At 39.2% G+C, this 15,739-nt stretch overlaps 1 protein-coding gene across 1 annotated transcript in view; it reads right to left on the reverse strand.

Moving 5' to 3' along the window:
• Window positions 1-15,431, reverse strand: part of LOC137032523 (carcinoembryonic antigen-related cell adhesion molecule 3-like) — a 71,358-nt gene extending 55,927 nt beyond the window's left edge. Inside the window, exons 1-4 of the mRNA XM_067404293.1 lie at window positions 15,312-15,431; window positions 14,720-15,034; window positions 14,251-14,541; window positions 4,883-5,071 (exon numbers count right to left, since the gene is read on the reverse strand). Of these exons, the coding sequence (XP_067260394.1) occupies window positions 5,064-5,071; window positions 14,251-14,541; window positions 14,720-15,034; window positions 15,312-15,372 (675 nt within the window). The 5' untranslated portion in view covers window positions 15,373-15,431 and the 3' untranslated portion in view covers window positions 4,883-5,063. The remainder of the gene's footprint in view (window positions 1-4,882; window positions 5,072-14,250; window positions 14,542-14,719; window positions 15,035-15,311) is intronic.
• Window positions 15,432-15,739: the final 308 nt, after the last annotated feature.

Here is a 15,739-nt window from a genome sequence, read left to right on the forward strand (position 1 = left end):
CTTTGCAGCGGTCTAAGTGGAGAAAGTCAATTGAGATCAATTCAAAGGGCTGAGTCGTAACAATGTTTGTCAATGGGGCTCTTGTCTCATAACAGGGCTTTTTCTGCTTCAGGCATCTGCATGTTTTTGTGACATAATGCTCAATATCAGCCTGCATATATGGCCAAAAGAAACGTTCACGGATGAGTGAGAGAGTGCGATCTGTACCTGGATGGCCCATTTCATCATGAAGCTCTCGCACGACTGTTCCTTTAAATTTCTCAGGGAGGACCAACTGTGTACGTGTGGAAGTGGTTCGGCAGAGGATACCATCCTTATTAATGGTAAGCTTTCCCCACTCACGAAAAAGGCATTTTGTTTTGAGGCTGTAATCTTTTAGGTGTTTTACTTGAGGTTTGGTTCCAGACAGTTTGCATTCATATACAGGACTAATATCCTGGTCATTAGTTTGTGCTTGTTGGATCTCCGTCATTGACAATGGAGTTACTGTCGGGACTGCTGGACAAGCTTCAATAGATGAACAGTTAGTGGAGACTGACCATGGGATGCTGGGACCCTCTTGAGCTTCTACAGCTTGAATTGTCGCACCAATTACATCAGATGACAATTCCTCAGAACACTCTTTCATCATAGTTCCTATGTCAAGGGGCAGTCGCGACAGCGTATCAGCATCAATATTTTCACGGCCTGGGCGATATCTGATTGTAAAGTGGAAATCTGCCAAATCAGCAACCCACCTGCAACCGGTGGCATTCAATTTGGCAGTTGACAGGACATAAGTAAGGGGGTTATTGTCACTATATACAGTGAAAGTTGGAGCATAATACAAGTAATCACGAAATTTTTCGGTGATTGACCACTTCAAAGCAAGAAATTCAAGCTTGCCTGAGTGCAAGTGGTAGTTTTTCTCAGCAGCGGATAGAGTACGGGACCCATAGGCAATCACACGAAGTTTCTCATTTTGCTTCTGGTATAATACTGCACCTAAGCCTTGAGCTGACGCATCAGTATGCAGTATAAAAGACTGTGAAAAGTCCGGGAAGGCCAATACAGGGGGCTGGAGCAAACAGTCAATTAGTTGTTCAAGGGTGCTCTGCTGTTGTTCCGTCCAGGTAATGGACTTACTCGATGGCACACCAGTTTTCATGCATTTTGTCTTTGATTGTCTTTGGTTATTTTTCAGGTGAGCGTTATCTTCTGGAGTACTTTTTAACAGGTCATACAAAGGGCTAGCAATGCGAGAGAAATCTTTAATGTACTGTCTGTAGTAGCCAAGTAGACCAAGAATTCTCCTCAGCTCACCCACATTCTTTGGTTGTTTGTCTTTCAGGGATCTGACAGCTTCTGTGTCTGCGGGATCGACTTTACTTCCCTCTGCAGAAACTATTCTACCCAGGTAGCGGACTTCAGATTTGAAAAGCTCACACTTACTTGGCTTAAGTTTGATGCCATGTTGCCTAAGCTGTTGCAGAACTTTTCTTACATCCTGGACATGTTTCTCAAAGGTCTTACTAAACACCAAGGTGTCGTCGAGGTATGGGATGCAGATCTCATCTCGCAAGCCTTCTAAACACTCTTCCATACATCGTTGGAAGGCTGCGGGACCATTCATCAGCCCGAAAGGGATACGCACCCATTCATATAGGCCCCATGGTGTCACGAAAGCAGTTAGGTGTTTACTCTCCTTTGACATGAACCCCTGGTGGTAGGCCTTCCCTTGATCTAATGACGAAAACCAGGAATTACCACCAAGGCTGTCCATAATGTCCTGCACCCTCGGAATTGGCTGTCTATCTGGGTGAGTCTTTCTGTTCAGGTCCCGATAATCAATACATAAACGGAGGCTGCCATCTTTCTTTCTTACGCACACGATTGGAGAAGAGTAGGATGAGTTTGATTTTTCAATCCAGCCTTGTACTATGAGGTCATGTAAGTATTCTTTCATCTCACTATACAGAGGCTTTGGCACAGACATGTAAGTACGATTGACTGGTTCATCATCTTTAAGTGAGATGCTCAGTTGCAAATTTCTGATGCACCCAATGTCGCTGTCTGACTTAGAAAATGAATGGCACTCTTCTCTTAGCATTTGCTGTACTACCTGTCTCTGGTGTTTATTCAGGTGGCTGACATCGACAGGCGGGTCCCATTCATCAGTATCCGCTGCCTGGATGTGACATACCCCAACAGAGGTAGAGTTTACTGGCACCTCAAACATACTAGCAGGTAAGACATTCTTGACCAACTGTAATGTACCGACTGGGGTCTGGCCCATGAGAGTTACATCATGATCAGTGTCATTGTACACCTCAATTGTGATATTTGTTGGAGCCCCCTTTTTTAGACTCACTAGACTTTCTGTGAATTCAAGCCCATCCGGCCATTGGGGGTTCACATCAGGTTCAAAAAGGAGTGTGCTGTCCTCTTTAACTGGCTGCATGTACACTCTGCATAAGACCTGTACAGTACTACGTTTTGGAATGTTAACATGCACTTTTGTGGTCTTTACTGTATATTCACATGAGCTCTCTGCACTCAAGAGTTGGATAAATGTCTGGACTTTGCTCCTCTTTAAGCTGGGGAATGCAGCTTTCACAGTTCTCTCAAGCATACTGTTTACAGTGTTTGGTTGTGCTTGTTCAATGGAGTTCACAATTTGTTCTATCACATTGAAACCTATGATAGGGTGTGAGAGATTTTGACCCCTCGCTACGAGCATAGGAATGACAAGTTCAGCTTGGTGAGATGCCGGTGATGATAATCTGAATGTCACTTCAACATATCCAATATAGGGCAGATCAATGCCATTGGCAGCCACAAGGTTCAACGTATTTGGAGCCTCAAGGATATCGGACACAGCTCTCAATGGGACTTCTGGTAAGTATTCCTGTTTCCACAGTTCATCAATGACACATACCTGAGAGCCAGTGTCCCACAGTGCTTGAATTTGTTGGCCATGCAGGTAACATTCAACAAGACATTGCCTCCCTACCAATGATGTCACAGGAGAATGCTGATTAACTTTGATTCTGTAGGGGGCGTGAACACTCATGGTCATGCAGGAGTTTGACACTGGTTTCAGTGAGTTGATACAAGTTTGCTTGTGTTCAACCCAATGGTGAGTTTGGCAGTTTTTAGAACAATACAGTGCCTTTTTACATTGTGAACACTGCTTCATTATCTTCTCTGTTCTTTCACAGGCTGCACATTTTTGGGACTGGTCAGTGGATCTGGTTACTCCCTGTCCCGCGGAAGTAACCGCTCTCCATTTAAAGGACTCTCCCTTGAAGGCTTAATGCCACGAATTCTGCATCCTGCTTGAAAGTGCTCCCCACTGCCACATCTAAAGCAATGCATGCAACGGTCCTCTGTTCTTTGCTGCTGACAATTGAAGCACTTTCTTGCTTGAGAACGAGTAGTCGGTGCATAATATTGTCGAGGCATATATTGGGGTTGAAATTGAGTGTTCACTCTTGTTTGGTTGGTACCCGGTGATGGCCAATATGGTTGCACTGGACACTGAACAATTTCTCTGTCAGAAGTCCTCGGTGTAGGAATGGGGCATTGTGGTGAGGCAAAGGCTGGTTGCTGCAATGATTCTCGAATGTGAGCTATTTCAGCACTGAGTGTTTTTAGTGATGCTATATCAGTTCTCAGTTCTTTAAGTTCTGACAGCACACTGGAAGATGGTTTTGGTCCGCTTGAAGTCACACTGGGTTTCTTATCAGTGGTTTCATCACTGGACTTGACTGAATGGACAACAGTAGGGGTGTGCTGCACATGGGTTTTCTTTTTCTTTTGTCTTTCTGCCTCATTAGCACAAGCAATATTTAATTTCTCCAACAGAGCCTCATCTGTGGTTTTCATGTCAAGAAGGAGGGGCTGCATGTCTACTTTAATGCTGTCACTTTGGAGACCGGTGAGTACAGTATGTAAGAACATGCTCTGAACTAACGCTGGATCATATTTTAGGCCTGATTCTACTTCTTGGGATGCAAACAAGGTTTTCTGACGCAGGTCCAAAACACGCATTAGGAAACTCTGAGGTGTTTCTTTGTTCCCTTGGCATTCAGAAGTAAGTTGCTTATAAAGTTCGGTTGCATTTTTTTCTTGGAAGTGAGAACGTAAAATTCGTCTGAGTGTAGGTAGAGTCAGATTGGACTTTCCTTCTAAATAGCTTCGTAACTGCAAGCCAGGGGAAATGGCACGAATGACTGCATCACAAATCTCACATTCTGGGTAGCCTCTGCTCAGACCGTTCTCGATCTGGTGAGCCAAACTTGAAAAGGTCAATTTCTCTTTTTGACCTGGCTCACCGATTTGTCCAGAAATTTTGAACTCTTTGCGCCAAGGTGGGCTTAAATGCTGAACATTCACAAAGGGTTGCAGGTGTGCAGCAATTTGTGGTTGAGGCTGAATACTACTTTGTTTTGTGCTCAATTCGTCCAATTGTTGCATTTCACTCAATTTTTGTTTCATTGCACACTTCAGTTCATCTAACTCCTTTTGCAATCTATCTTTTTCTGCGACTTTGCATTGCTCTGTTGGCTCATTTTCAGCGACTGTACTCAATTCTACTATTTTATCTCTCAAGCTTAATAGTACAGACATGCCACCATCTTCTAGCTCTGTTATGTCCTCTTCAAGATGTTGAAGGATGTGAGAGATCAGAGACATGCGTGATTTAGAAGGGACTTTCTCTTGATCTGATATGTTCAGGAACTCACAAACACTGAGAAGTTTGTCTTTGGATAGGGGATTTAACATGGCAATGATCTCAACTTGCATTTCCTCTAGCACTGTTGTCTCCATTTTGACTCTAGAGTGGATCTTTTCACTGAGTTGGGGCTTAATTGAGACTGAGTGAATTTATCTGTTTCACCTGATTATCTCTGTGGCCTCAGGTTTACAGTTCTTTACGTCTTTCTTGCCTTTACTGCAGGAACTCTTTCCACTCCACTGTTGATCTGGGTTGTTTTAGGGGATGTACTGCATCAAAAGTTGTGTGCCAGGTAAGTGACGACCACCCTCTGAAGAGTATATCCCAGCAGTGCCTCCAAATGTTATACCTCTGAAAAGAGGGAGATGAACAAACATAAATCTCGTGGTTGTTTCCCCACTGTGAACTTTATGTAGAATCTGTTCATGACAAGTGACAATAAACTTTGCAAAACAGCATCAATGATCTTCTCTTTTCATTTCACAGATTTTTACAATGAGTACCATAAGCTATTCATTATACAATTTTTAGTTACTTATAAGATCTTCAGTTATTTATAAATAATACATTAATTAATACATATTATATAGCTGTTTATGAGAATATCTGATACAATTCAAAAATATAGCTGCAAGCAGCAATTACGGGGCCAAGCACAAAAACGGCACAAGAAGCAAGCCAACACGACTGGGAGCATCAGGCTAACTGCAGCAGTGAACAATTAAAGACCTATTAAGATCATTTTATGTGAAAGAGCTGAAAAATGATCAAAAATGAGGATTTACTGCTTCATCACTTTCGACCAATAGGTGGCGCTGTGTCCAAATTGTTGTGGTATGGTCAGAGTGAGGTGACAATGACACTTGCAAAGTTCGGTGTCAATATGTCAAAGCACTGAAGATTTATACAAAAACGGTTTGACATATCGACTTGAAATCCATAACTTTTTGTCGGCATCGTCTGAAGATGACACGGTTCAATTTTGGTGAAAATCGGAACAACGGTCTAGGAGGAGTTCGAAAAAGTAGGTTTTTAAAGAAAAACAATATGGGGGAAAGGAAGTTTAGCTGACTATGGCAAATTTGATATCTATGTTCTCAGCATGACCCAAATAATCTACTGAGACCAGTTTCATTTCAATTGGTGAATGCAGTCAAAAGTTATTAACATTTTTGTACATTTTGTTATAACTTTTGGCCACAAGGTGGTGCTGGTCTGAAACTTCTCAAGCACTTTCAGGGCATTGTCCTGATGACCCATACCGAGTTTCGTAACGATACACAAATGCATTCACAAAATACAGCATTTTAGCACAAATTTCAAAATGGCCGAAGAACAAAATGGCCCATATGAGAAAATTGGATATCATTCGACTCGGCATGATGCCTCGAATCTAAAGAGACCAAATTTATGAATTTTTGTCAAACCCATTAGAAGTTAAAAGCAAAAATAGCCATTTTTCATATCTCCACTCCAGTAGGTGGCACTGCGCCGAAACACTGCATGATGCCTCAGGTCATGCTTGTGATGACATGTACCAAGTTTGGTCTAAATATGATAAAGCAGTGCAGAGATACAGCTTCAGGAGTGGGTTTTGCATCATGACTCAAATTCGTTGCTCCAGTATATGAAAACGATTTGACGTATCGACTTGAAATCCATAACTTTTTGTCAGCATGGTCTGACGATGATACGGTTCAATTTTGGTGACAATCGGAACAACGGTCTAGGAGGAGTTCGAAAAAGTAGGTTTTTAAAGAAAAACAATATGGCGGACAGGACGTTCAGCTGACTATGGAAAATTTGATATCTATGTTCTCAGCATGACCCAAGGAATCCACTGTGACCAGTGACATTACAATAGGTGAATACAGTCAAAGGTTATTAGCATTTTTGTAACATTTTGTTTTAACTTTTGACCACAAGATGGCGCTGTGCCGAAACTTCTCAGTCTCCTTCAGGGCATTGTGCTGATGACCCATACCAAGTTTTGTAAAGATATGTTAATGCGTTCGTAAAATACAGCATTTTAGCACAAAATTCAAAATGGCCGACGGCCAAAATGGCCGAATTGGGAAAATTGGATATCATTCGACTCGGCATGATTCCCCGAATCCAACGAGACCAAATTTATGATTTTTGGACAAACCCATCAGAAGTTATAAGCAAAAATACCCATTTTTCATATCTCCGCACCAGTAGGTGGCGCTGCGCCGAAACACTGCATGGTACCTCAGGTCATGCTTGTGATGACATGTACCAAGTTTGGTCTGAATACGATAAAGCGTTGCGGAGATACAGCCTTACTTCTGTTTTCGCAAGCACTACGTACAATTCGTTCGTTAGTTTTTCGAAAACGGTTTGAGGAATCAACTTGAATTCCATAACTTTTTGTCAGCATGGTCTGAAGATGATCTGATTCAATTTTCATGAAAATCGGAGTAACGGCCTAGGAGGAGTTCGAAAAAGTAAGTTTTTCAGAAAATTCAAAATGGCGGAAAAATTTTCATGACGGAAAATGACGTCATATGGTGCGTTCGATTCGTCTTGAGCCAAGGAATAAGAGGAAAAAAGAATTGTGTTTCTAGCCCTTATGGTTCAAAAGTTATTAACATAAACATAAGTGCAACTTTGGACAGCTGGTGGCGCTAGAGGGATTGAGTTAGAGACTCCAAATTTGCTATGGACAAAGGTCAGACTGTCCTCTGACTGTGTGCCAAATTTCACAACTTTCCCGCCAGCGGTTCTATGGGCTGCCATAGACTTCAAGAGCGGAAGAAGAAGAAGAATAAATATAGCTGCAAGCAGCAATTACGGGGCCAAGCACAAAAATGGCACAAGAAGCAAGCCAACATGGCTGGGAGCATCAGACCAACAGCAGTAGTGAGCAATTAGAAAAAAAGTTATTAGCATTTTTGTCAATTTTGTTATATCTTTTGACCACAAGGTGGCGCTGGTCCGAAACTTCTCAGGCTCCTTCAGTGCATTGTCCTGATGACCCATACCAAATTTATGAATTTTGGTCAAACCCATCAGAAGTTATAAGCAAAAATGGCATTTTTAATATCTCCACTCCAGTAGGTGGCGCTGCGCCGAAACAGAGTATGCTGCCTCAGGTCATGCTTGTGAAGACACATACCAAGTTTGGTCTGAATATGTCAAAGCACTGAAGAGATACAGCTTCAAGAGTCGTTTTTGCATCATGCCTCAAATTCTTTGCTCTGGTATACGAAAACGGTTTGACATATCGACTTGAAATCCATAACTTTTTGTCGGCATGGTCTGACGATGACACGGTTCAATTTTGGTGAAAATCGGAGCAACGGTCTAGGAGGAGTTCGAAAAAGTAGGTTTTTAAAGAAAAACAATATGGCGGACAGGAAGTTTAGCTGACTATGGCAAATTTGATATCTTTGTTCTCAGCATGACCCAAGGAATCTACTGAGACCAGTTTCATTACAATTGGTGAATACAGTCAAAAGTTATTAGCATTTTTGTAAATTTTGTTATAACTTTTGACCACAAGGCGGCGCTGTGCCGAAACTTCTCAGGCTCCTTCAGGGCATTGTGCTGATGACCCATACCAAGTTTTGTAAAGATACGTTAATGCGTTCGTAAAATACAGCATTTTAGCACAAAATTCAAAATGGCCGACGGCCAAAATGGCCGAATTGGGAAAATTGGATATCATTCGACTCGGCATGATTCCCCGAATCCAACGAGACCAAATTTATGATTTTTGGACAAACCCATCAGAAGTTATAAGCAAAAATACCCATTTTTCATATCTCCGCACCAGTAGGTGGCACTGCGCCGAAACACTGCATGGTACCTCAGGTCATGCTTGTGATGACATGTACCAAGTTTGGTCTGAATACGATAAAGCGTTGCGGAGATACAGCCTTACTTCTGTTTTCGCAAGCACTACGTACAATTCGTTCGTTAGTTTTCCGAAAACGGTTTGAGGAATCAACTTGAATTCCATAAATTTTTGTCAGCATGGTCTGAAGATGATCTGATTCAATTTTCATGAAAATCGGAGTAACGGCCTAGGAGGAATTCGAAAAAGTAAGTTTTTCAGAAAATTCAAAATGGCGGAAAAATTTTCATGACGGAAAATGACGTCATATGGTGCGTTCGATTCGTCTTGAGCCAAGGAATCAGAGGAAAAAAGAATTGTGTTTCTAGCCCTTATGGTTCAAAAGTTATTAACATAAACATAAGTGCAACTTTGGACAGCTGGTGGCGCTAGAGGGATTGAGTTAGAGACTCCAAATTTGCAATGGACAAAGGTCAGACTGTCCTCTGACTGTGTGCCAAATTTCACAACTTTCCCGCAAGCGGTTCTATGGGCTGCCATAGACTTCAAGAGCGGAAGAAGAAGAAGAATAATAATAAGCGTACGGAACGCCAACAATAACAATAGGTGCCTAAGCACCTTCGGTGCTTGGCCCCTAATAATAAGCGTACGGAACGCCAACAATAACAATAGGTGCCTAAGCACCTTCGGTGCTTGGCCCCTAATAACATGTTAATACTCTTTAAACAATTATCTCGTCTGAAAATACATCAATATCTTGGATTCTCTGTAATTCACTTTTCACATTTCTCAATATATTCATGTTTTTAAAGCAATTCAACCAATTGGCACTAAACCAACAACATTAAACATTAAATACAAAATACGCAAATATTAAACACTCTACATGTGATCTCGCACCATTATGTAGGCCTTGCGCCATCTCATGGCTGAGCTCGTACATCTCTAAACCAATAATTAACTTTTAAAACATCTTTAACAAAATGCAATCGGTATCATTATAACATCTGCACACTCTTAAACATTATATCATTAACACCTTATAACAGTTTATCATTAGAATACCTGAAAAGAGGGAGATGAACAAACATAAATCTCGTGGTTGTTTCCCCACTGTGAACTTTATGTAGAATGAAGAAACCCGCGAGATCTCCCCCTAGTGTTCCAGCAGGCCAGAGCAATCGATCACACACCTTAAATGTGCCCAACTAATAGATCACAGATGAACTCAAAATGATAAACAAATTACATATGTACATTCTATAAAGTTTTAAACATTCACAAGATCATATGTAAAATATTTTTACTGTTTTTGAATTTATGAATTTAATTGCATATTATGAATTTAAATGCATATTTCAATCTATCACATCATTATTAGTTACTATAACAATAATAACTATAATTTGTGCATAATTATATGCAAATAATCCTAAACAAAACCAAACCAAACCAAACCCTAATCCTAACCCTATAGTAAGTAGGCCTACATGTAATTACTTAATACTCAGTACTTAATGTATAATTACAGTGTATTAAATAAAGTGTAACCCCGTCCCCTTATACAACTAACAGTTTCTTAAAAAAAAAAAAAAAAAAAAAAAAAAATACAATATTGGAATTGTTATTATGGGTTGTTTCAATAAACCTATTTTGAAGCATACTGCATAATGTGGCCTCAGTTTTTGCTTCTTTTGTTTAATCGCTACAACTTGCACCATTATGTGTTGCACCCCGGCAGTGGAGTAGTGTCATGATCACCGTCTGTTCCTGTCAGTTCCCGGACTACATTTCCCACAATCCTCCCTGCCAGTCACATGTTCACTCTACACCAATCACCTGTTGCCACATTCAGCTTAGCACACTGGACTATAAATGACTCACACACACCACCTGATGGCGAAGTCTTGTTTCACATTGTGTACAATTCTAAGCGTTATTATCCTGTCTGCCTGTCTGTTACCGTTCCTGCCTGTTACCTGTTTACGATCCTGTGCTGCCTACCCCTGACCTGTGCTTTGTTTACCGACCTGTGAGTCATATCTGCCTGTCCTGGGCTAGGTTTCCCGAAATCTTCTTAACTCTACGTCGTTCTTAAATTATACCTTAAGCTGTACCTTAACGTTAATACGTGTTTCCCGAAACGTTCTTAGTTAAGTATACCTTCTGTAAGTCATACTTTCGTAAGGTTGGTCTGGACCACTCTTAGCTATACCTTATCACTGTTTATAGTCAATACGAATATAAATCTGAAGCTGTAATACACCCAGTGTTCGATTAGGATTAAGGCAAAGAATAAAATGCAAAAAAATTCACTGCTAAATTCAAATGTGCTTTAGCGCTGATCCAGAGACAGACGCGCGCTCTGCGCTTGTCATGTAACTTTATCACAACTATTCGGTGTTTTTAACCTCATCGCGCTTTATTTTAGGTTTCAGACATTTAAATACACATTTGAATTAAGTAGGCTACTACATAAAAATACATTTATAGTTTGTTAAATTCAAATTACACTGATGTCTACGGAAGCTGCAACAATAACCCTTTTTTCATATTTGATATGTTTTATTCATATCAGATACACATTGTTTATGAAACAATAAAGTTTACTCCATTCTTCTCCCAGTTCACCTGTATTTCGGGGAAGATTTCGTATAGGCTATAGGCTATCCGACAGCTCTAACTGCCATGCAAACTCATCGCGTGACAAAACACATTCACTTCCACATATTTTACAATCGTAAATTCATGATATAGTTAACAAGTTTGTGAATATTAAAAAAAAAAAAAAAAAAAAAAAAAAAAACGATATAAACGAGATACCTACATGTCTGTCAGCTGCATGACGCGTCTCCAAGGAATTAAAACTTTATTCTAAATAAAACTCACGCTGATGGGAGCTCCGCGCCCCCAGAATATAGATAAATTACAATATAGATTTAGTTTGCAATTTAGATTACTTTTATAGCATACCATGAGTCCTGATAAATGCAATTTCTACTTCTGAAGTGCTTATTTTTATAAAGAACACTGATTTCTCACATAACGCAGTGAAGCAGCGACTGTATAGAGTGAATTACCGATTCTCGAGCCATCGATATCAACCAATTCAGCAGGGATTAAGGGATAGTTCGGGGAACACGCCTAGAAACGGTACATCTTCAGTTAAGGTCTACCTTTATAGTCTTCGTAGCGCGCTAAGAGACAACGTTATCGGGAAACCTTAACTGAAAATGTACCGTTTCTAGGCGTGTTCCCCGAACTATCCCTTAGGAGGTTGCTTAAGGTATATCTTCTTAAGTGCCACGTTACCAGGTGCTGTCCATGGTGTTGGTGCTGAATTGGTTGATATCGATGGCTCGAGAATCGATAATTCACTCTATACAGTCGCTGCTTCACTGCGTTATGTGAGAAATCAGTGTTCTTTATAAAAATAAGCACTTCAGAAGTAGAAATTGCATTTATCAGGACTCATGGTATGTTATAAAAGTAATCTAAATTGCAAACTAAATCTATATTGTAATTTATCTACATTCTGGGGGCGCGGAGCTCCCATCAGCGTGAGTTTAAGGAGACCTTTATTTAGAATAAAGTTTTAATTCCTTGGAGACGCGTCATGCAGCTGACAGACATGTAGGTATCTCGTTTATATCGTTTTTTTTTTTTTTTTTTTTTTTTTTTTTTTTATATTCACAAACTTGTTAACTATATCATGAATTTACGATTGTAAAATATGTGGAAGTGAACGTGTTTTGTCACGCGATGAGTTTGCATGGCAGTTAGAGCTGTCGGATAGCCTATACGAAATCTTCCCCGAAATACATATGTGGCCGGTGAACTGGGAGAAGAATGGAGTAAACTTTATTGTTTCATAAACAATGTGTATCTGATATGAATAAAACATATCAAATATGAAAAAAAGGGTTATTGTTGCAGCTTCCGTAGACATCGGTGTAATTTGAATTTAACAAACTATAAATGTCTTTTTTATGCAGTAGCCTACTTAATTCGAATGTGTATTTAAATGTCTGAAACCTAAAATAAAGCGCGATGAGGTTAAAAACACCGAATAGTTGTGATAAAGTTACATGACAAGCGCAGAGCGCGCGTCTGTCTCTGGATCAGCGCTAAAGCACATTTGAATTTAGCAGTGAATTTTTTTGCATTTTATTCTTTGCCATAATCCTAATCGAACACTGGGTGTATTACAGCTTCAGATTTATATTCGTATTGACTATAAACAGTGATAAGGTATAGCTAAGAGTGGTTCAGACCAACCTTACGAAAGTATGACCAACCCGATCTCACGGCAATTCGTACGTATTTTACGAGGTGGCTAAATCGTATGAATTCATACGACCTCACTCGTACTAATTCATACGTTTTTTGCTAAATCGTATGTATTTTACGAGTTGACAAATTCGTATGAATTCATACGAATGACCTACCCCAAACCCCGCCCCTAAATCTAACCGTCACTGGGGTTTAGACAAATCGTACGAATTCGCACGAGTGAGGTCGTATGAATTTATATGAAATAGCCACCTCGTAGAATAAGTACGAATTGGTCGTGAGATAGCGTTGGTATGACTTACAGAAGGTATACTTAACTAAGAACGTTTCGGGAAACACGTATTAACGTTAAGGTACAGCTTAAGGTATAATTTAAGAACGACGTAGAGTTAAGAAGGTTTCGGGAAACCCAGCCCAGGAAAATAACAAATGATTTATTGTATTTTATAACTAAGGGGTAGCCTACTTATACTGTTATTATAGACAACAATCTTATGTTTAGGAGCAATTTAGCAAGAAAAAAGCACCGATTAAGTTGTTTCAAGGCAAGTAGAAAGAACTATTGCAATCTTTTTTAATGCATGGGAAATATTCTGTTTCATGTAGTTACAGGGTAAGTAATTAAAAAAACGCAAACAATCTGATATCACTTGGAAACCTTTATTTGAAAAACAACTTCATTAACAACAGGTCTACAACACTTATTTATTCATTTATTCATTTTTTTTTTTAATCAACTTTTCATTTCAAATTCTAAAGTCCTGACAGAAAGTAACAAGTTTTGTCTGTTTTTGGTTGTTGTTGTTTCTCGCTTGGCTTCCTCCTCCTCTTGTTTCTCAACTGATGAATCATAAGAAGGAATCCCGTTGCTGTTCTGTATTATAAGAAAATACAGTACACCCAAATATTTTCTCACGGTTTAGGCTACTCATCTTTTCGCTTCTGTCCATCTGTCACCAGCGCCTGCATGAGAGTCGACTTTGTGTTCGAAGAAGCATATTGTGTTTAAAGTTAAAGTTAAGTTAGTTATTTTTAAAGTTTCAAATAAAGGTTTCAGAGTAAGTGATATCAGATTGTTTGCGTTCTTTTAATTACTTACCCTGTAACTACATGAAACAAGAGTGTAACAAGCACCACTTTAATTTACGGCCCACAATGTCATACTTACTCTGTAACTACATGAAACTAAATTATATTTCCCCATGTATTAAAAAAGATTGCAATAGTTTTTTCTACTTGGCTTGAAACAACTTAATCAGTGCTTTTTCTCGCTAAATTGCTTCCAAACGTAACATTGTTAACATGACATAACAGTATAAGTACCCCTTAGTGCTACATAATTACAGTATAAATAATTTGTTATTTTCCTGTTTGTTACCGCTTTAATCCCAATACTTTTTTTTTTTTTTTTTTTTACCTGAATACTTGACGGTATATGTGGCTGAGGTCTTCAGTTGATTTCTCTGAGTAACCTGACATCTCCACTCTCTGTTGAGATCTTTATTCAGGAGTTTCAGATTGCTGATACAGTGTGTTGAGGAGAATGATGAGTCTGTCATCACACTAACACCAGCCTGATTCACCCAGAACAGCTGAAGTCCCTCTGAACGGACCAAATAATCACAAGAGACTCCATAATAATACAACTGACAGGAGAGAGTCACAGAGCTGCCTGGTCTGATCTCAGTCGTTGAGGATGATGAAGAGACTGAAACAGAAAATAAGACTGAAATCAAATGTCAGATTCAGGCCTTTCAGATGAGAGAGTTAGGAGTTTTTTTAGATGTTTTTTTTATTATTATTATTATTATTATTGAACATATAATCATATATGCAATTTATAATGAACATTCATTAATTATCAAATAATTTACAGAAACACTGACCATGAAGAAAATGCAGATAAACGGGTGCATCAGTTCCTTGTTTTTGTCCATTCACAAATTGTTGGCAGGTGTAAAGCCCATAATCTTCTTGTGTGACTTTCTTGATGTTCAGAGAGCAGTCAGACCCCAGACTCAGTCTCTCACATCTCTCTATATTATTCTTCTTTATCCCTCCAGCAATCAGTTCAACTGTCTCTGAATGTCTGTTATAGATCCATGTAGTTGATGAGCAGCCAGAAAGAGCATTATTACAGGGCAGACTGACATTTTCACCAGAAGTCCTGAACACATGAGTTACTTCTGCTCCACTGGTACCTTCATATTAATATAAAACAGCAAAATAATATAGTTAAATATTTAATATTTAATGACATACAGAAAATAGTTTCTTGATTATGAAAAACTAAAGTAATATTCAACATCTACTGACACAAAAATTTCAGCAAGATAAAACCAATACTCTAAATCCAACTCTTTGCCAATCTCTGTACCAGTAAATCAAAAGTAAATCAATTATTTTTTAACAGATGGTTGTTTACATTATACATTATACTTGTATAATATCTTATAGACCATATAAAGATTTCTTTACCTGTCAGAAGTGGACAGAGAATGATCAGTCGCAGCAAAAACATGTGACACTGATCAGCCATTTTCTCTCATACAGCTCTATCTTAAAACATCATCAGCCCCTCCTGTGGTTGTTAACTTCCTCTGATCTGATGAACTGACTGTTTTTAGTGCTGACACTATACTGATGAGTGATAAAGAAGTGTCTATAAATATGTGAAGATATTAATGTAATTTCGAGAGGAGTACGCCCATCTAATCTTCTAAGTTTGGTTTGTTCTGATAGTGAAGGGCCACTGAAACTCATGACTGCAATTTTCCATGGTGCACTGGAATAAATGACAGCAACAGAAAAAAAGAGAATTCTATGGGCTAAAATTAACATATAAAGGTCACTTTTTTTGTGGAGTTTCTCCAAAAATGTAATAAAATTGAAAGTTATTATTTTAC

The sequence above is a fragment of the Chanodichthys erythropterus genome, chromosome 2 (assembly GCF_024489055.1).
Source record: "Chanodichthys erythropterus isolate Z2021 chromosome 2, ASM2448905v1, whole genome shotgun sequence".
In the NCBI taxonomy this organism is placed as follows: domain Eukaryota; kingdom Metazoa; phylum Chordata; class Actinopteri; order Cypriniformes; family Xenocyprididae; genus Chanodichthys; species Chanodichthys erythropterus.